This window comes from Polyodon spathula, chromosome 1 (assembly GCF_017654505.1).
Source record: "Polyodon spathula isolate WHYD16114869_AA chromosome 1, ASM1765450v1, whole genome shotgun sequence".
Lineage (NCBI taxonomy): Eukaryota > Metazoa > Chordata > Actinopteri > Acipenseriformes > Polyodontidae > Polyodon > Polyodon spathula.
The window spans coordinates 91,843,707-91,866,056 of NC_054534.1; the positions used below are offsets into that span (position 1 = coordinate 91,843,707).

The 22,350-nt window shown below is 36.9% G+C and overlaps 1 protein-coding gene across 3 annotated transcripts in view; it reads left to right on the top strand.

The window, feature by feature from the left end:
• Positions 1 to 22,130, top strand: part of LOC121324223 (phospholipid-transporting ATPase VD-like) — a 33,505-nt gene extending 11,375 nt beyond the window's left edge. Inside the window, exons 2-22 of one of the 3 annotated variants that reach the window (XM_041265873.1) lie at positions 2,755 to 3,089; positions 3,627 to 3,821; positions 9,305 to 9,509; positions 9,923 to 10,008; positions 12,022 to 12,128; positions 12,210 to 12,341; positions 12,874 to 13,254; positions 13,631 to 13,857; positions 14,529 to 14,714; positions 14,902 to 15,529; positions 15,833 to 15,939; positions 16,090 to 16,216; positions 17,250 to 17,434; positions 18,018 to 18,282; positions 18,411 to 18,487; positions 18,604 to 18,729; positions 19,080 to 19,280; positions 19,425 to 19,505; positions 20,097 to 20,201; positions 20,564 to 20,751; positions 21,179 to 22,130. In XM_041265873.1, coding sequence (XP_041121807.1) covers positions 2,812 to 3,089; positions 3,627 to 3,821; positions 9,305 to 9,509; positions 9,923 to 10,008; positions 12,022 to 12,128; positions 12,210 to 12,341; positions 12,874 to 13,254; positions 13,631 to 13,857; positions 14,529 to 14,714; positions 14,902 to 15,529; positions 15,833 to 15,939; positions 16,090 to 16,216; positions 17,250 to 17,434; positions 18,018 to 18,282; positions 18,411 to 18,487; positions 18,604 to 18,729; positions 19,080 to 19,280; positions 19,425 to 19,505; positions 20,097 to 20,201; positions 20,564 to 20,751; positions 21,179 to 21,287 — 3,996 coding nt within the window. In that variant the 5' untranslated portion in view covers positions 2,755 to 2,811 and the 3' untranslated portion in view covers positions 21,288 to 22,130. The remainder of the gene's footprint in view (positions 1 to 2,754; positions 3,090 to 3,626; positions 3,822 to 9,304; positions 9,510 to 9,922; positions 10,009 to 12,021; positions 12,129 to 12,209; positions 12,342 to 12,873; positions 13,255 to 13,630; positions 13,858 to 14,528; positions 14,715 to 14,901; positions 15,530 to 15,832; positions 15,940 to 16,089; positions 16,217 to 17,249; positions 17,435 to 18,017; positions 18,283 to 18,410; positions 18,488 to 18,603; positions 18,730 to 19,079; positions 19,281 to 19,424; positions 19,506 to 20,096; positions 20,202 to 20,563; positions 20,752 to 21,178) is intronic. The other 2 variants (XM_041265882.1, XM_041265892.1) reach the window with 2 other exon arrangements.
• Positions 22,131 to 22,350: the final 220 nt, after the last annotated feature.

The window sequence follows — 22,350 nt, forward strand, 5'->3', positions numbered from 1 at the left end:
TAGAGCTGATTGTGACAATACACACATCACAATATGATGCATATAACGACAAAGGTTACAAATGAATGGGTTAGGGAGAGTATGTATGTATTCATACCAACTACTGCATAAAACATTACCGTTCTCCTTATTTCAAGAACCGTTTGGTGAACTACAATGAGCAGAGGACGTAGCATATAATATGCGACAGGCCTCTTCAAGATGTGTAGTCACGTGGATATTTGGTTATCAAAGCTGTGCTGGCTAAATAGATAAAGTCCCAGTATGGTGTGCAATACCCATTGGGGGGCATAGGCTACTAATGCTACAGGGGCAATAGGTATAGAGGCAGAACCATATGAAGAAGGGACTTGTCAGTGGCACTAATAATAAAATTATCTTTCATATTTATTGTAATCTTTTAATTTTTTTTAAACTTTTTGTACAAAATGTATATATTCCGGATTCTACCGGATGAGTCAACGGCCCAGTTTGAATGATCACTGACAACTTTACGCCTCCTGGGCGCTGACTTGGCAGAATCCGGTATTGTATTTTGTAAAACAAAAAAAGCACAATTTCTATTGCCTTCATTTTCACATTATGACTAACAAAACAATGTAATTACTGCTTCTGCAATCCTATACAGAATTTAAGTGAAGCAATCCTTTAATTTTTAACTATGCAAATAGCATTTTTTTTTTATTAAGCTAACATATCTCAACGAATAAATCCAGATAATCACATAAAGCTTAAAGAGTAAGTAGTGGGGTTCTGAAAAATGTAGCCTTACACATCGCCACGTGTTGCTACAACTGTTTAAATAACACACCTGCAATTTTTTTTCATTGCTGACATCCTGACAACTTTTTACACATAACTTCAAAGTCTGTTTCAAAGCTCTTTTCAAAGTGTCCGCTTTAGTGCACTGGTAGTGTATTATTGCCCACATTGCCAAACAGGTAGCACAGCAATAACGATCCATGATGTGGTATGGAAGAGAAAGGCCCAGAGCACTTGCTTTTTTTTATCGCTCTTCCTGCAGTGAGAACAGAACTACAGCGGCCATTTTGAAAGGAACTTTGAAACAGACATTAAAGTTATAAATGAAAAAAAAGTTCTCAGGAGGTTAACAATGAAAAGAAAAAAATACAGGTACATTATTTAAGCATTTGTAGCACAATATAACACCATATTTTCCAGAACCCCACTACTTGCTCATTAACAGGATTCGTTATTTATCTTTAAATAAAAAAATGACCAATTTGAAAAAATAGCATCAGCAGTTTAGAAAAATAATATAATACAGTGCTCCCTCGTTTTGATTTAATTCAGTTAGGCTGTGTTGACAGCAAATTAAACATGGACAGTACTTTACACTAGAGTAAGGACCTACTTCATGGTTTGTTATTTCACTTTCCTTAAATACAAATAAATAAATAAATCCAGTCCTCATGGGCACAGTCTAATAATGCACAGTATTAATGTTTCAGTCAGATTTGTAAATACTCACTCGTTGTCAGTACTCTAAGGAAGTTAACTTCAGTAAGTGAGATAGTAACAGTGATTTTTGCCTGAGGGGATCAGCTGACATCTGTGAACTGCAAGAGCAATTCTCAAACTGTTCACAAATGTCAGCAAGACCCTGAGGGCATGTTCTCCTCTAGTATACTTTTTGAAGACGTGCATCTTTATTCAACTATGCTGTATACAAATATCTTCCATTGTGCATCATGCTGTTACAATTAGACCCTCTTATGTAATTGTCTGTGGCATACCGAACATATTTTTGTTTGTTTGTTTGTTTGTTTGTTTTCATTTTAGGGCTTTAGTGCTGGGAGGGAAACTCTACTGAGTGATTAGCTGTGAGGTTACTGCTGTGGGGGAAAAAGAAAAGAAAAGCGCTCTGTTTTACCTATGCACTCAGACATTTGATGTGGAACATTTTAGTTATCACTCAGGTTTAGTTATCTGTGGAATTCTCTTCCTTCTCCGACCAAAGAAATATGCCATTAATTCAGTTAAAAAAAACAAACATGTTTTCATTATCTGGAAGTGAGGATCTTCAATCAAAGCTTCAATATAAAGACTGGGATGTGATTATTGCGCAAGAAGAGCACTACTGCACTCTTCTGTATTGCTAGCTGAACTGCATTTGTCAGAATATCTTGTTTGAAGTGTTTGTATATTGCATGTATGTCCACAGATATATATCTTTATTTATTTATTTTTTTTTTTGGGGGGGGGGGGGGGCTGCTCTTCACTCAAGCCCCCATCCTCAAATGCAAACAGGTTTTTTTTCCAAAATAATTCTCGTGATGTACTATTGTACACCTTTTTGGATTAGAGCTATTATCTTCAAGGTCTCCGGTAAGGGGGAGAAAGAAATACAAAGGTTCAGAATCCATACTTGTTTTGTTCCCTTAGAGTACTTATAAAAAATTTGTATACTTTGAGCTGTGTTTCTTTTTGTCATATTCCATAAGTAAATATTAACTTTGTGGATTGGAAAACAAGCCTTCTAGCTGGAGATATCTCTTCACTAAAGGTGCAGAAGTGGCAGGTTTAAACTTCACCCTTTAAACTCTTGGGGGGTTGAAAAAGCTCATTTGTGATGGCTTACTCGGCACTATTCGTATAATTAAGGGCTAGTTTAAGGAATGTTTTGTTTATTCTTTTTTTTTCTAAAGCACTGTAACCTTGAAAATGCTTTTAAAAATCAGCATTTGTTTGAGAGGTTTGGAAGGATTAACATGTTTCACATTCTTCCCATAGCTGAAGCTGAGCTCTTGTTTTACCTACAAAGCCTGCTGGACAGGTAAAAAGAGTACCATGGGGGACCAGATGCAATGGGCCAGGTTTCGATGGCAGAGGCTCGTATCTGCTGAAGCCAGCTATAGCAGAGAAGATACATTTTCCTCCAGAAGATGCAGCACAACTTACCAGCCATCCAGAAGTGGAGGCAAGCACAGGACTGTAATCCCCTGTCTTGCGCGGTTCAATGAGGAGTACGAGAAAGTATCAAAGTCTTACATGAATAACAGCATACGAACAACAAAATACACGCTACTGAACTTCATTCCTATGAATTTGTTTGAGCAGTTTCACAGGTATAGTAACAACTAATTGCATTTGTATTTACATAAATGCAGTGTACAAAGGTGCTGTGCATGGTGGCTGTGTTAACATTTAGCACCCATTGTGTAATTATTTTTTCTTAATTGTTGAACAGCACCACAGTATGTAACACAATTGTTGTGTGTTCTACATAAATGTGTCAAATACACTTCCTACAGCTTACTAAATGGCAGCCTCTTGCAGGAAAGTTATTACTGTGTAAGATTAATGTGTGTATCTAAACCTTTGCATTCTTAAAACACTGAAAAGTATTTTTACCCTGATTTGAGGTTTAAAATGCAGGAAATTAATGCAATGTATATTGGCAATTAACTGGTTCAAAACTTAAACTTGTAATAATAGTATTGATTTATAATATGTTAAACTAGGTTCTTTTCATTGTATACATGTTAAGCTGTGTTTTGATTGGAACCTGTCTGTCTAGCTGTATGTGTGCTTCTAAATTATCTTGAATTTGATATTTCCAGCCATGAAGGGGAGTATATGTTACTAACATGTGTTTATTTCAGGGCTGCCAACCTTTACTTTCTCTTCATTGTGGTCCTCAACTGGGTTCCTGTGGTAGAAGCCTTTCAGAAAGAAATTACAGTGATTCCTCTGGTAGTTGTTTTGACAGTCATTGCCTTTAAAGATGGACTTGAAGACTACAGACGATACAACTTTGATAAGCAGATAAACAACATTTTAACCAAAGTATATAGCAAGTAAGTGTTTAAACACAATTTAATTGGTTAACTAATTATGGTTTCTGTGTTTTCCGTGCATAGCACAATGCCCATGGTCATACAAGACAACCAAACAAGATGACATTGGATCTGGAGGTTTTTGTTTTACAGTTACTGGCTTAGTACATTTAAGCATAGTTCAGTTTATAATATTATATTGGTTATAGTAAGTAAATAACTAATACCGTATAACGTATATGTCTTAGAAGATTGGTCCCATAAGGCACCATAGATGATATTTTGCAAAATAAATCACCATTTTCTGGGCATTATGAAAACTTTCAATGTGGGTCACACTGAATCGTTGTTTACATACATGTTGAAGCAGATAATCAAGACAAATAAAATGTAAAAATTCTTAAAGCGAAAAGTGTATAGTCTGTAATAATGATATATATATATATATAAAATTTAATGAGGTTAAGCTAAATGTATACAATATGTCGTAGTAGGTAGAGAGCAGCAAATTTGCCTCGGCTGCAGAAGGGTTTTAAGTTTATCTTTGCAGTTTATCTATGAATGTAGCATTGTACACTTGATTTTCAGTAATGCTGTTTTAGTGGATTTATTTTTTTTGATTGTGCTACAAAATTGTACGTGATCTTTTATTATTTTGTAATTATTCTACATTATGTTTTCAACTGTTTTTTGTACTGTGGTAATTTGTGTTGGAATTACGTTTTTTTAGCCTTCAGTAACGAAAGCCTCATCTGTCTTTGGTAGATACGTGTACGTTGTAAGCAAGGTACCTTTAAAGATAATTATACTGTTCATTTACTACAGAATTTGTATTTTGTTTGCAGTTTCAACAGGCTACCCCATATGTTTTATGGGTCAAATCCCAATAAATGACGAGAACGAGTGTGACAATCTCTGTAGCGATGAGGATGATTGTATTGCAGACCCTACCAAGCGCGGGCAGATGACAGTGAGAGTGCAGGGAGCTAATGATCAAATGTATATAGCGATCTCAGTTCCCGTAGGCAATCCACACACAGGCGGAGGGCGGGCACGAACTCGGGACTTCTCGCACTAAAGCATAGCACCAATACAGCTGTACAAAAGAGCCGGCTCCTTTGCAAGGAGCGTATATCGGGCTTATGTCTTTGTATGTGACTACGTCACCTACCAGCCCTGCTGCTGCCTTCCCCCGTGTACGCTACACACCACACACACACACACACACTATATATATATAGTTTATAGTTCAGTAACAGAATTTTCTGTAGAGAACATTACCTAAAAATAAAAAAAAATAAAAAAAATGAAAATGAAATGAACAGTTGCTGTTGCATGTATATTTATTTTAACAGTCCTTCACATTAAACATTTTGGCAATTAAAATGTTTTTTCATGTTTGATTGCTATTTTGCATACTTGTGTAACTGAGTAGTATTGTGCCAGATTCTTAACTCTTTTTGAGCAAGGGGACACATTTGACACCTAATTTTATTTTTGTCATTTTTTTGCAAAATGGAAAAATGAAATATGCAACCTATCTTATTTTCAGCAGTCTTTCAGAAAATGTGTACTAAAAAAATCTAGCTTGATAGATTCTATATGACAGTGTGCCCTATAAAGTGTTAATCATTCCACCTGTTTGGATTTTTGGCAGATTAATGTACCGATAGCCAATGATTTTCTGCCTGTATCGGCCAATGCCGATTGGGTACTGATAATAACAGATGATACAGAATACAAATATTGTTTCCTTGTTGTATTTATGATAAAAATGAACAGGTATTGTTTACTTGTTATGTTTACTTCAGAAAATAAATACAAATAATAACTTAGTATTATAGTGTGTGCTTGACAGTAATTTATACATTTGTTTTACAACAATCGCACAAAACATAAGTTTGCATTTGTACTAGTAAAAACACTTCTGTTATAGCCACTTGCTGTCAAACATTGTGTATTATAGCTTCTACCTATACTGTACAGTACAAAACAAAAATGTAGCTGTGAGATAGCAGGGAGGGGGTTAAAATCCTAAAAACATGTGAAAATGCACTTTTGGGTGAATGGGCTAAAGGTTTTAATTAGTTTAATTGTTTAATTGTTTAATTTTTTTATTGTTTAGTTATCCCCTGCACCTGGTGGTAATTGTAAATTAGAGCCAGGCGCAGGGTATTTAAGAGAGGCAGCCAGTCTGCTCAGGGCTGCTGCTGTGTGTGTGTGTGTGTGTGTGTGTGTGTGTGTGTGTGTGTGTGTGTGTGTGTGTGTGTGTGTGTGTGTGTGTGTGTGTGTGTGTGTGTGTGTGTGTGTGTGTGTGTGTGTGTGTGTGTGTGTGTGTGTGTGTGTGTGTGTGTGTGTGTGTGTGTGTGTGTGTGTGTGTGTGTGTGTGTGTGTGTGTGTGAGAGCAAGAGAGTGATAGAAAGAGAGGTGGTAGAGAGAGAGAGAGAGAGGTATCGTGTCAAACTTGTGTGTGTTATTTGTGTGGTTTTGTAGCAGGTAAACGGCGTATCTGTCCTGCGAGCTAGCTAGGATCTTACATCAAGTGTTTAGTCAGTGCTCCGCAGGAACTAGGTGTTTGTTTTGTTTTTGCTTATTTTTGTCATCAAAGTTGCGCATCCGCGCTATTTTTATTTCAAACCTGTGTGTGGATCGTGATTTTTAGAAGGGAAAAGAACCCAAGCGGGTCTGTTTGGAGTGCCGGCCGTCACAGTAGCCTACACAATGTCAGCCTCAACAACTTTTCTTATTTTAGGTAGACGCTGCTTAAAAATGCAGCACAACTTAAATTGTTCATTTAATAAAAAAAAAAAAAAAAGATATTTCTGGTTACAAAATTGTCAAACTCGATTTTGAGACGGCACAATAATCAATTACTTCTTCAAAATAACACCCAGTACACCTGCAACCAATGCAGATTAAGCAAGATCAACAAAAATTACAAAAGGTCATTTTGAAGTGCATTGTATAATAATAATAATAACTTAAAGAATCAGTGGTATTGAGGATTCAACCTAACAAGTAAATAAATAAAAAGCATCAGAATAATATTCTACTGATCCCCAAGATGGTGCCTCTAACACAAAACCAACAAAAACAAATCAAAGCACACCATGCACAGATACTCATTTTCATATATTTGCTAAACTTGTTTGATGTATCCAGGACACTATTACAAACATGTTGTTACAACTCCAGCATCTGTCCAGGCTAGAGAATAGTTCTATGTGGGTGTTTTGTGTTGTTCATGCATAACATGCTGTCTGCGAATCCAATTGGAGGTATTTGCTGCAGGGATTCAAGGTAGATTAACTGGCGGCTTGGGACAAAGGTTACCATGCTTACTGCAGCCCCGAGGAACTGGACGGATACCAGTGTGTGATCCTTGCATACTAATGAAAATGCACAACAGATTTATAGAATCGTTGTTGTGTCATCCATGTCACAAGGTATGGAAACAGCCACAGTTCCAAGTCCAAGATGAGGCATGGCAGGAAATGACTATCTTGGTAGCACAATGTTGCTCAAATAGACTATAAACCAAGTATTAGTTCTTACAATGGTAATGATGGAAATAGTAAGCTTCCATTGAACAAAGATTCCTCCAAATGGATGAAGAAGATTTATTCTATAAACAAGATTCGGCCCAACAAGTACAATGTTCAGTATTTTCTTCCAAAAAAAATCTTCTTGAACAGCTCCACAGATTTGCGAACATTTATTTTTCTTGCTGCTTTAAATTTTGTGCCAGTCGTGAATGCCTTCCAACCTAGAATTGCAGTCATTCCCATAGTCGCGGTTCTCCTGATCACTGCGGTTAAGGATGTCTGAGAGGATAACCAAAGACTCAGCCCAGCAAGAAAGATCAATAACACTCTGTTTGGTGTACAGCAGGTTCCGAATAATATGTTTGGCATTCCTTTAACTTTATAGCCCTTTATTGATTTAGCGTTGAATAAATGGTGATAAGACAAATGGCCTTTTTAGGTCGTTGTCTTTATACTAAGTAATACATTTTAACAACTTCAGTAAAAATGTATGGGCTTGTGTGGGGAAACTTGTGCTTGCTTAACTGTTCAAACCACAGAGTAAGTGATTCTCTGTCACAGATTAAATTATATGCAGTTGCATTTAAGCAACTATTCTTGTTGCCATAGAATATATGTACTCACACACAACTGGGTGTCCCCATGTTGAGATTGTTTCACTAACCATGATTCATTTACTTACTCACCAGGTGAGCCATCTATATCTGAATGTAATTTGCTCTAGATAAATCAAATTGAATATAATTTATACTGCAAACTTTTTTTTATTTGTTACATGAACTGTATCGGTTTCTCTTTCCAGCAATTAAACTTTAGAAAGAATTACATTTTTTAATACTGTACAAGTAAACAATAGGCACCTTCAATAAGCAGCCCTCTTTGCTTAGCATCACCTTATTCAACCCCTTGGTTTTGAGTAGTGGAATTTTAATGTCCAACACAATTCAAATCAGGTAAATGCTAATATTATAATAATTGAAATAATGAATACTACAGTAGCTTTTTCTCGGAATGCACTGTACATGGTATTTTATTGAAAGCCTTTAAAAAATACTGAACTGCTTTCTTGTGAAACAAGGTCTTAAGACTGTCCCAGCATTTTGAAAGCTGAATGTAGTGGGCCTAGGTTGCTAGTCCCCAGTCTGATGTATTTTCAGAGAATTGTTTCAGTGTTTGGAAGTTCGGTTGTTAGAAATGTCAACATCACAATCCTTTGTATGTTGCGTGATTATTGATTTGTACCGAGATCTGGTGGTATTATGTTAAACTGTATCACATAGGCTGACTGAGAAATATGTCTGGGCTTGGTCTGTGGAAAAGGTGGCAACCCTGCATAGCAATGTTTGTTTGCATTGAGTCTATCAGTAGCTCTAGGAAGTGCTGTGTATAGAGAGACAGGATACCAGATGCATATTCCTTCCAGGGGATTTAGTGGAGGGGGGTGCACGCACATATGTCATACTTCTGAGAAACCCGCTAGTCCAATTGTTACAAAGGGACTTTTTTTATTTTTTTATTTTTTTTTTTTTTTTGCATGTCTGATAACATCAATTTTTCACATCTCCTGGTTATGCTATGTAGAAAACATCCCTTGTTCCTTACTTTTAATAACCAGTATCTTGAGAAGAATACGTCGGTGGGTTTAGGTTGTGAAAGAGGGACATACAGGATAGAAGAGGAGGCTGGGTAATTCTGTATATTTAAAAAAAAAAATAAAAACCTCAAATCCAAACCCCTTCAGTAATACTGTGTAACAGGTACTACAAACTTCTTCAGATATTGATACTGTTGAATATGAAAAAAAAACAAAAACAAAACATAAAACTAGAATAATTTGCAGTGTACTAACATTCCATGATCGCATTTTAGGGAATATACAGTATTTGGTTGAGGACATTTTTGTGTATTGGTTTCATGGTACAGCACTTTTATCTTGATGCATTTGTAATATTATTCCAGGAAACATCAGCAATATATTGATAAATGCTGGAAGGAGGTCCATGTTGGAGACTTCATCCGACTATCCTGCAATGAGATCATTCCAGCAGACATGGTTCTTATCCACTCTTCTGATCCAGACGGTATCTGTCACATTGAAACCGCAAATCTGGATGGAGAAACCAATCTTAAGCAAAGACAAGTAGTCAAAGGATTTCCAGAGCAGGTAAGACAGCTTGTTTTTATAGAGGAATACAAGTGGGTGTATAATAGATGTCCCTGGCAATTAAGATATAGAGAAGGCATATTACAATTGTACATGTACATACATTACAGTGCATGCAGATTTACTTTTTATGGTTGTTGTTTTTAGTTGTTTAAATTAGGAAAATTACAAATAGGAAACCCCTTAAAATAAAATGCTGCTGTTATTTTTTATAGTTTTTTTTATTTTTTTTTTTTAAACAAAATATTTGCTTATGTGTACCATGTGTAAATGTTTGGCCTCTACCAGTTAAAAAATGTGAACCAGTTTTATTTGGATTTATTTAGTATTTATTATTTTAAATTAGGGAATTGATTGACTCAAGGAAAAACACTGTGTTCTGTTACAAATATATTGATCTGATTTGCTTTCAGGGCTTTGAAGTGAATCCTGAAAAGTTTAACAGTAGAATTGAATGTGAAAGTCCCAACAATGACCTGAATCGGTTTAGAGGCTTCGTGTACGTAAATTTTTTGCATTAGCATTCTAACTGTTGTTATTTGTATTATTATTATTATTACTGATTGACTGATAAACGAAATGTAATTATATATTTTTATTATTAAAATTATTTTATATAAATGCATGTGGATAGCATTCAATCTTGTGTGACATTTTTTAATATATTCTATTTATGCAATAATATAGAAATGAGCTTGTTCTTTCATCAGAGTAAAACTCTTTAATTTGATTTTATCAAAGACCCAAGAGTACATACAGTGCCTAAGTAAGTATTCACCCCACTTGGACTTTTTCACAGTTTGTTGTGTTACAACCTGAAATCTTGATGCATTTAAATGGGATTTCTTTCCTTTGATTTACACAACCTACTCAACACTTTGAAGAGGCAAGATCATTTTTATTGTGAAACAACAGTTAATGAAAAAAAACAAATAAAACTTAATTGTCTTGATTAGATAAGTATTCACCCTCCTTGAGTCAATACTTGGTAGAACCACCTTTGACAGCAATTCCAGCTGTGAGTCTTTTGGGGTAAGTCTCTGCCAGGTTTGCACATCTGGATCGTGCAATATCCACCCATTCTTCTTGGCAAAATAGTTCAAGCTCTGTCAAGTTGGATGGGGATCGTTGGTGGACACCAATGTCCAAGTCTTGCCACATTTAATTAGAGTCCGGGCTTTGACTGGGCCACTCTAGGACATTCACTTTCTTGTTTTTAAGTCACTCCAGTGTCACTTTGGCTGGTGGCTTGGGGTCATACTCCTGCTGAAAAGCAAATCTCCGTCCCAGTCTTAGGTCTTTTGCAGACCGAAGCAGGTTTTCCTAAAGGATGTGCCTATGTTTAGCTCCATCTATTTTGCCCTCTACCCTGACAAGCTTTCCAGTCCCTGCCTAAGAAAAACATCCCCATAGTATGATATTGCCACCACCATGCTTCACAGTAGGGATCGTGTTACCTGGGTGATGTGCTGTGTTTGGTTTGTGCCAGACGTTTAGGCCAAATAGTTCAATTTTTGTTTCATCGGACCATAGAAGTCTCCCACATGCCTTTTTGCAAATTCCAAGCGGGATTTTACATGGGCATTTTTCAGAAATGGCTTCCTGGCTGCTTCTTCCATACAGGCCAGATTTGTGGAGTACCTCAGCTATTGTTTACACATGGACAGTTTCTCCTATCTCAGGCATGGAACGCTGTATGTCTTTCAGAGTTGTCCTTGGCCTCTTCCTGGCTTCTCTGACCAATACCCTTCTTACCCGGCTGCTCAGTTTGGGAGGATGGCCTGCTCTAAGCAGATTCTGGGTGATGCTGTATACCTTCCATTTGTTAATGATTGACTTGACTGTGCTCCAAGGGATATTCAATGCCTTTGAAATCTTTTTATACCCCTCCCCTGATCTGTGCCAGAGTTGTTTTGAAAGCTCCTTGGCCTTCATGGTAGTATCTTTGCTTTGAATGCACTACCCAACTGTGGGACCTTACAGAGACAGGTGTATTTAATCTGAAATCATGTAAACCACTTTTATTGCACACAGATGGACTCAATTTAACTTATTGTGTGAATTCTGAAGGCAATTGGTTGCACCTTAGCTTATTTAGGAGTGTCATAGCAAAGGGGTCGAATACTTATCTAATGAAGACTTTTCAGGTTTTTATTTCTAATTGATTTGTTTTTTCACCCCCCTCATTTTGTCACACTTTGAAAATGTTGAGTAGGTTGTGTAAATCAAAGGGAAAAAAAATTCCATTTAAATGCATCAAGATTTCAGGATGTAACACAACAAACTGTGAAAATGTCCAAGGGGGGGGGGGGGGGGGGGGGGGATACTTCATATAGGCACTGTATCACTTCTGGAATGCATTTGAAAGAGACATTGTAGAATAACATATAAGATGGCAAATTGTGTGGTGATTTACGTGAAGTTGCCTGGGGAAGAACACAGTTTCTAGCTCGCTATTTTATAAATAAAAAGGTACTCAGTCATGAAACTGTGTTTACTGAATTTGTTTTAGGGAGCACCCTAATAAAGAACGTGTTGGCCTGTATAAAGACAACCTGTTGTTAAGAGGGTGCACAATACGAAATACAGAAGCTGTTGTTGGCATTGTTGTCTATGCTGGTAAGATTTTTATATATTTTTTCTATTCTACAATTAACTGTACACCATAGACATTGTAGACATGTGTTCCCTATTTTAAAGGACATGAGACCAAAGCGATGCTGAACAACAGTGGGCCCCGTTACAAACGCAGCAAATTGGAAAGGAGACTGAATGTTGATGTCCTATGGAGTGTTGTTCTACTTCTCTTGATGTGCTTGACCACAGCTATAGGTAACTGTAAATGAAGAACCACATGTGTGCCCTGTGGGAGGTGTGGGCAGATAAATCAATACTGGTCAGTGCATTTAGCAATAGTGGCACACCAGGAGACAATGTGCTTCATTGAAAAATAAATCTCCTTGGAACCGAAGAAACAAATACATACATTTGGGCAGCCCAGTCTTTTGAGAATACTGTCTGGTTTAATGTTGTAACTGTAATTGTAACCCACAGATTAAAAAATAGATGAATAAATAAATAATGTGTACCTGTCTGAAACAGTGAGGCACACACAATGTTCTTTTATATATGGAGGAAGTGCATGTTAAATCAAAGGAGAGCCTTTTTATAGTAACTAAAAAAGGTGAATCTTAAATACTGGGCAACATGGATTTACATTTTGAGGTGGAGGTTGAGTAGGGGGTCATGAGTAGTCATCTAAGTGGTCCTGATTTTGTTAGCACTTGTGCATTTTTATAAACTTGTTTACATTCACTGAATAAATACCAATCCATGTTTGTTTTTTGTGTGTGTCTTACTTAAGGACACGGGATATGGTTGAACAACTTTGCAGAGGATCCACCATTTGTTGTGCCAGAGCCTAATGGGAAACAGACTCAACCAGCATTGGCAGGCTTTTACATGTTTTGGACAATGATCATTGTGCTACAGGTTTTAATTCCAATTTCCCTCTACGTGTCTATTGAAATAGTCAAACTTGGGCAGATATTTTTTATTCAAAGTGATATTGACCTGTACAATAAAAAATTGGATTCAACCATCCAGTGTAGAGCTCTCAATATCACAGAGGACCTCGGTCAGATCCAGTACATTTTCTCAGACAAAACCGGCACCCTCACTGAGAACAAGATGGTTTTCCGCAGGTGCAGCATCGCGGGCGTGGAGTATTCTCATAAAGACAATGGTAGGCTCAGAAAGAAGTGTAGACTGTTTCTGTTTTTTGTTAGGTTTTTTTTTTCCCCGGAAACATGAGATGTTCAAAATGACTGCTTGGTGCCACAGCCATATTCTCCAGTTATTATTGAACACTAGTGTCATACAATGCTATGCTAGGGAATTAAGATGTACTGTTGTGTAAATTTGCGGCTTGTGTGAAAGGTGCTTTATAACTGTTTTACAGTTTTTTTATTTTTATTTATTTATTTTTTTTTTTTAATGTATTGTATAATAAATAAGTATGCTAGACATCTTCATGCTTTTTTTGTGATTTTTAAAAAGGAAATAAGCAATGCCAAGAGTCCCTTGCTAAAGTTTCAACAGTTGGTTACATTTTATAATAGGAAAAAGGCTGGAGCTGTACCAGGATGTTGACTCTGATGATGAGGAATATCAGACTGGAACTCTGAACACCAAATCAGATCTGAAAGCGCAGAGCTGCAAGACACTGAACAGACCCCGGAGCTCTTCCTCCCTGAACACCCTTACTGACCGCTGTCCATCTCTGCATGTGGGATATGCGCAGACAGACACCCACAGCCCATGTCATATGGCTTTCAGTAGCAGAATGGTTAGTTTTGCTGTTTTAGACTGAAATTTTCTCAGATGAGGAAAACATACATTCTGATTCCTATCATTATAGGACTCTCATAAATCTTCTAGACAATTTAGAGCCGCATTCATATTCAAATTGCCATCTCTTCACACTAGGTTCATGTGCAGCTGCACTACCCACTGAGAGTTATTCTCTGCTCTCTGATCCTTTCTTTTAATTTTGCAGCCTTTCATTCAGGTCACTATTAATGAGACATATATATATATATATATATTTTTTACAAATAAGAAGCACATTTTTTATTGATTTCTGTAGCAAAATGTCCATTTTATGTGTCTTTAAAGATGTGTAAGTGGGTTTTGGGGTATTAATTGACAGTGGTATATGTTACGGACAAAACAAAAAATGCCTTTACTCAGGACAAAGGGACAGCATAGTCCATTATTCCAAGTACACTTCTGGAATACACTTGGGTGACCTCCAGTCAACTTGCAGACTGTTTACACAGACCTCTATCATATAGGACAGGGAATAGGAGATTGGATAAATCCAGAAGTTAACAAGTATGTGATGAATGTAATGATATGTCAGTATTTAAATATGAACGCGGCATGAGGACACTACACAGTTTATACAGAGAACAATCAAAATCATGTTCTCATTTTTTTTTTTTTTTTTCTCATCAGGAGCGGGATGTAGTGCCTGACCCTCAGCTCCTGAGGAAATACAACCTGATCTCCTCACCTTCCTTCATGCCGGATGAATCTTCTGAAAGTGGTTCTCTAGAAACAAAATACATCATAGAATTCTTTCTTGCTCTGGCAGTCTGCAATACTGTTGTGGTGTCGTACCCTAACCAGCCAAGACAACGGGTGTGTATTCCAGTTTGTCATACAGCATTTGTAATACAGTTGAATTGTATAATTTCAGGTTTATACGAATTGGGGATTTTTATAAGTGATACAAAACAACTTAACAAATAAATAAAAAGTAAACTGTTTGTGAGGGTCTAAAAGTCAAAACCCCACACTAACCACCTTCCTGTTCCGCTCTTTTCAGGCCCGATTCCCAGACATTGGCCGAACGCCCCTGAAATCCTTGGAAGAGGTCAAGCAGTTATTTCAGAGGTTCTCTGTTCGTCGCTTTAACACTCCTTCCAGCCTAAATGGCACGGACTCTCTGTCAAACAGTACCAGCAGTTTTACAAGCAGACTTAGTATTTTTAAAACAAGGACAAAAACACCCACCTTGTTCAAAGGAAAGGAAGAAAACATTTCTGAATCTTCTCAGAAAGACCAGCCTAGTGAGAACCAGCCTCCGTGTAATATAGAGTACCAGCCAGAGGTAGAGGAAGCTGCTGGCAGCTTACCTTCCAAAAGTGAATCTACCACTACGCAGCCCGGTGCTGGTGAGCTAAACTACGAGGCCGAGAGCCCTGACGAAGCTGCTTTAGTCCATGCTGCCAGAGCTTACAAATGCACTTTACAAGCGCGGACTCCTGACCAGCTCACAGTCCAGCTAGCTGCTGTTGGAGATTTGAACTTTCAACTTTTACACATTTTGCCCTTTGACTCCGTGAGGAAGAGGATGTCTGTAGTTGTCCGGCATCCAGTCACCGGTCAAGTTGTTGTTTACTCCAAGGGCGCAGATTCGGTTATAATGGATCTTTTGGACAACTCACCCAAAGGTAGAGTTTTTACAGCTCCTTAGCTTGGGGAAAGCATAAAAACACTGGTGGACGGTCTCTCTCTGGTGTAGCTGAACTAGACTGTTGGGTGGTGGTGGTTTTATGTTTTTATTGTTCTGTCTGTAGCTGTATAAATTGATGCCGTTTTTAAAATCCCCACCAGTTTCTCGTCAACAGACTGCTTTCAAGGAATTGTTCTAGGTTTTAAATGGTTCCAGTACTCCAATATAGTTATTGACGAACAGCATATTATATTTCTACTCTAAAAATGCTGACTTTTAACTACCTTGTTGTATCTTGCAGATGATATCCAATTAGAAAAAATACTAAGGAAAATTAAAGAGCAAACACAAAAACATTTAGATGACTATGCCAGAGAAGGACTACGCACTTTATGCATAGCCTATAAGGTACTTTCAGTTTTCTATGTATTCTACATAAAGACGGAAAATTGTTCAACAGCTGAATAATACTTATACTGTTATACTGTTAAGTATTATTTTACTGTCTTGTTTATGGAATATTAGCTAGCTTTTTTACTTTGCCTTTGTTATTGGAAGGTACTGAGTGATGCTGAATATGAAGAGTGGTTGAAACTACATTTCTTAGCAGAGACCAGTATTGTTAACAGAGAAGAGCTTTTGCTGGAATCTGCAGTTAAACTGGAAACCAACCTAATCTTGTTGGGTATGTTGTAATTCACTTTTTGCCACAATTGCTGGATACCAAAAAGTTATAGTTTAATGTTAAAATATTTGTTAAATGGATTGAAACTAGGTTATTTTTATTTTATTTTAAACTAGGTGTGAATTTATAATGTTTGTCCATGAAAATTTTGTATTTTATTCTATCCGGAATATAGCATTATACACTACAGGTAGTAGAGCTTAGCCTTTCCATTAATACGGTGCTAGCTTTGGGGTGACATAAAGTATCTTATAGTTGCTGGTGTCTGTTTTAGAAGGCAGGGTTGTCAGGAGAAGTATACAGAAAGAGAGTGAAGAGAAGCTTTGCGTCAGACTGGATAAAGACAGGAAAGGGCAAGACTGTATGATTCCAGGCACAGTTGGAAAATGTGAGAAGAAAATAAGCAGGAGAGGAAAGAGATAGGAATGTGGCAAGATAGTGCCACTTGGAGAAGAAGTAAGTACTGTAGGTAGAATTTAAAATATGTTTAGCACTAGTAATAACAGCATTTTTAATTATATTTTCTATCGAAATTGTGTTAAACCCAAATTATAAAAAAGCAGACTATAAGGAAACAGTAATGTATGGTATTGCTCTGTGCGCCTATATTTTTCCCCATTTTATACTTTTTAATTTTCAATTTATTTACATTTTTTACAACAGTTGTAATATTAAACATTGAAAATTGTCTTCCCTAATAAACAATCATTTTTAATGATGCTTTGAATAGGTAATTGCTTTGTTAATCAAAAATATTTAAGCTAATAGAAACTGGGGACCATTTCTGGCCATCAGAGAGCTTAGTAACTATCAAAGACAGCTTAGGATTGGGGTTGCTTAGAAGTCTGACATGACACCTTTAGCCATAGCTGGATGTAGCAGGGTAGGAAACTCACAATGTGACCCTACATTAACACCGTTGCTCCACTAATTCTTGGAGAAGGTTTCTCTTCTGTTAGTTAATCTACTTTTCCATTTCAAACTTTTCCATATCTTCAATATAAACCTTTTTTTTGATCCTGTCTTATGTAAGGTGCTACTGGTATAGTGGATCGCCTCCAGGAAGGCGTTCCAGAGACCATCGAAGCATTGCAAAAAGCGGGGATAAAGATCTGGGTTCTGACTGGGGACAAACAAGAGACAGCCATCAACATTGCCTATTCCTGTAAGCTGCTGAGGCCTACTGAAAAGGTTGTTACTGCAAACTGCAACAGCAAGGTTAGTGGGAGGTGGTGGGGATTCAAGTAATTATAGCAACATTTGAATAATTGTATAGAGAGTTTTATTTAAAACACTTGGAAATCGGTTTGAAAAAATACAAAGAAGGATAATAGTGGTTCATTTAACCTTAGATTAACTACAACTGGGGATATTTCATAGTGCTTCGGTGACCCCAGACTAGCTAGGAGGGGCCTGTCTTCCAGGTGGGATGCATCAAAATGGTTAGAAAAATACTGTAAAATGTATTCAAAAGTAATAATAGCAATCGAGTAAAAGAAATTTAACATTTTTTACCAATAAAATAAAATCCATTTGCCACATAATGCAATTCATAATGTAAATTGGTGCCCTCTGCTGCAATACACCAACTGAAAATGAGTTTATTTTTATTTATTTATTTTTAAAGTTGTACTGTATTGTAGCAGCTTTATCAGATATGCAAGTGTAATGCCATTTAACTTTTTTATTTCCCTAACTTTTAATGGGCAAATGTTCTTATTTTAAACCCCTACCTGTCATGAATTCTTAGTTACACAATTCTGACTTCGATTTATATCTCATTATTTCCATTGTTTTAAAGGATTGTTGTGAGGTATTGCTTAATACACTTATAAAAGAAATTGGAGAGAGTGTCCATGGACCCAGTGGAGGGCCAGGTTCTGGCTTCAGCTTGGTGATTGATGGGAAGACACTGGAGTACGCTTTGCACGAGAGCCTAGTGGAAACGTTCCTGGAGCTAACCAAGCAGTGCCGAGCAGTCGTGTGTTGTAGATCAACCCCACTGCAGAAGAGTCAAGTGGTCAAGCTAGTGCGAGAAAAACTTGAAGTCCTGGCTCTTGCTATAGGTAAATATTTACAACATACTCCTTTTTCATTAAAACAACACTTTGTCCTATAGTATAACCCTATAGTAACCCTAATATACAGTATATTGTGTATATTAATGTATTTAAAACCTTGTCATTCTCTTTAGGTGATGGTGCCAATGATGTCAGCATGATCCAGGTTGCTGATGTTGGGATAGGAATTTCAGGCCAGGAAGGCATGCAGGTATTTTGACACAGTTAATATGAATTCTCTTTAATTTAAACATACATTAATTACACAATTTGCCAAGTGTCATGTAATTAGGAGTTTATGTTTCTCTCTCTCTCTCTTTCTTTCAGGCTGTGATGTCTAGTGACTTTGCCATATCAAGATTTAAACATTTAAGCAAGTTGCTGCTTGTCCATGGTCATTGGTGTTACACAAGATTAGCCAATATGGTTCTTTATTTCTTCTATAAAAATGTTGTAAGTATAAAGTGGCATACCTGACCTACTTGGAATTGAATGACTCTTTCATTTAATTTTCCCTTCCTGGGATTGATTTCTCTAACAAAAGAGGTATTGTGGATGTGTGTGTCCATGCATCCATATGCATGTCACTTTAGAGTTATTCAAAGAGAAATGCTTATATGATAGTGATGAAACTTAGCTGAGATATTCTTTTGAGAAGTTTTATGACAGTATCAGAATCTGGGGAAAAACTTACAACTGTTACAGCCAACAGATACCATATGTATTTTTAGGCTTATTTTTATCATAGAGTATTTCAGATTACTTTAATATCAACAGTCTTATATGTTCTGTTCCTTTTTTAGGCCTATGTGAACCTGCTCTTCTGGTATCAGTTCTTTTGTGGGTTTTCTGGCAGCACAATGACAAACTATTGGATTCTCATTTTCTTTAACCTCCTCTTCACCTCGGCACCACCTGTAATATATGGGATCTTGGACAAAGATTTTCCTGCAGAGACACTCACACGGCTGCCAGAGCTTTACAAAAGTGGTCAAAGCTCTGAGGTAAAGAAATACGATAATAATGATGATGATGATGATGGCAAAATATAATTAATAAAAAAGATCATATCAGCAATACAAATTCTGTGAAATTGTTTGAGCGTGACGTTTTTCAAGATGCCTGTTCTGCTCATGTTTTCCTTACAGGCCTACTTGCCATCCACTTTCTGGTTAACGATGTTGGACGCATTTTATCAAAGCCTTGTGTGCTTCTTCCTTCCATATTTTGTAAGTATATTTTAGGAAGATGCTTACGTAATTTTTCAGAAAGTGGGGACAACCAAATCGTTCTTTAACGGAAGGTCTCTAAAAATGAATTCCTCATTTTGTAACATTTAACATGAATGTAACTCCTTCAAAAAATAAGAAACTTAAACACTTACTGCCCCTCTACATTATACCTATTTCGTTTTATACCTACATTATACCCATTTCATTTTATGCCTACATTATACCTATTTTCTTCATTAGTTTTAATCTCTAAGCACTGAGTAAGCTGGTTTAATAGCTCTAATGAGCTCTTACCATAAAGCCCTTACCAATACCAGTAACGTTTTTGGTTTCACTGCAGATCAGAGCAGACCCAGTGAATTGGCTTTCACTGCTAATGTGGTGCATTGACAGCTGTTGCATACTCTAATTCTAAATGATCACAGCCATAAAACCATGATAGTAATAATAACCCAAGGTACCAAAATACCAAAAATGTTGATGAAACTGGATTGTAAATGTACAAGGGACGGAATAAACCTTCAGATTGTTTGTTACTGTTTTTTTTTTTTTTTTTTTTTTGTTGAAATGTAATTATTATTATTACAGGTGTACGCAGATTCTGATATCAGTGTCTTCTCTTTTGGAATGCCTATTAACACATGTGCTCTCTTAATCATTCTCTTGCATCTTGTATTAGAAAGCAAAACCTTGGTAAGTATCACACTTGGCTAATATTATCTTACTAAATATTAAAAGTTTGAGAAGAAAATGTTACAATGAACAATAAGAGTTCACTTCAAGATTTCACGGAGCAATGTTTTTGCCAGCATTGGTTTCTTCAAAATATTAAATGGGTAATTCAAACTGGTGACACATGATTTTATACTCAAAGTGGCTGTATGATAACCTCATTGCAGTATAGAACATCTGTCCTCCACAGTATCTGAGAACTGCCTTTCCTGAAGGTGAGGATTGTTCTACCATGCCTTACTAAATGTTAGTTTAACACCAAGGAATGGGTTAACTTCCCTAGATCATTTTACATTTTGAATTTTTTTGAATTTTTATTTCAGACTTGGATACATGCGGTTGTTCTGATTGGAAGTGGGCTATTTTACTTTGTGTTTGCTGTGATCTTCAGTGCCACTTGCGTAACCTGCAACTCTCCAGCCAACCCTTTTGGGATCATGGAGAAATACATGTCTGATCCAGTCTTCTTCTTGGTCTGTGTTCTGACTACCGTCGTAGCACTTTTGCCCAGGTAAATACAAAAACACAGTAATAACGATGTCTACTTGTAAAGCATTGCCAGTGTTTCATATCTCCGTACCAACTAAACTCGCACAATGATCGCTTTCACAAATGTATTTTCCTGTTATGATCGTGGTGTATTACAGTTTTATGTCCACTAATTCCTTATGTTAAAAAAGCCACTATATTAACCCCTTGTAATATTCATTGCTGCTTTCTGGTTTTAACATGTATGCTAATTCTGCTTTCAGTATTGTAGGGATTGTAAAACATGAGCATAAATTGAGGCAGGTGCTGTAAAGCCTCAGAAGAGGTGTTGTTGGTTTTATTTAAGTCTGTCTGGCATTTGTGACTTGGTGACCTCAATACATGTCAGTTTCATTTGTATTTTAAGGCTAGCATGTATTTTAAGGCTAAATGGTGCTCCTGTCTTCCAGGTTTCTGTATCGCTATGTTCAAAGCATTTTATTCCCCACACCCACCTGTAAGGCTGCACAGTTTGATAAGATGACCCCAGAAGAGTGCAGTCGTGAAATTAAAGCCTAGAAAGATGCCCAAGAAGTCTGCACTCAGTATGGGCACATAAACCCCATCTGTGCCAACACTACTGATGACACCTTTTAAGAGAGTGAAGCTCACCATGAACTGGCTGCACTGGACCTGCAAGTCATGTAGTGGAATCAGGAGATTCACCTGGGACCAAATCAGGTGGCAAAGACACATCGGAACAATACAGTGCCTGCCAGTTACATGTAGCACCCATCCTGCAGGTATATATCGGTAGCTGGGACCTTGAATTGTACTTTTGAAGACGAAAAACTTAAGAAGAGTCTTTGAATAGAATGGCTTGTAGCTACAGTGTGCAGGAAATACTGCTTCAAGCCAACACCATTGAATCGGCGCCCAAGTTTATGGAGTAAATGATTGGGTTCCACTTTATTGAAGTTGAAGTGAAATAGTTCACATAGAAATTAAGCAGCCAGTAGTGGTTGATCCATATTGGCCTTTTTGTTTGCAACCCTTAATATTTGCACAAGTACTTTTAAACTTAAATAGTATGATTGAAGAGGAGTGTTTATAAGATGCGTGCAAGCCTTAGAGCAAATAGAAGTATGTGATGATTCTTTTTTTTAACTTTTTTATATAGAATGTAATTTTGAACAGCTGTGGCCTTTTTGTTATGAACACATACAACTTTGTTTTAATAAAAAAAACAATAATAATAATAATTATGATGTATCCTCACAGACAGAGGTCTGAGAAGTAGGAACAAATGCCTGGGGGTTGGGATTTTCTTTGTCCCAAAAAGGTTTCAGCATTCTTTTTTATTATAGGAACAGTGCTACCCTGTTATAACGTGGTTGTCGGGGTCCATAATTGGAGACCGCGTTATTTGTGTTTCACCTTATAACGAATATTGGCATTTTTGTTCCTGAAATAATTTACAATGCCCAGAAGCCAAATTAATATTGTAGTGTACCGCGGGGTGTAATTGAACTATTCTCTATTCTTGGTGACCTTGCAGCAGCCTGATTTTCACTCTTAATATTGTGTTTTCAATTCAATATCATTTAATGGTTTGTCGTTCTTTTCCATACTGTTACTGTGA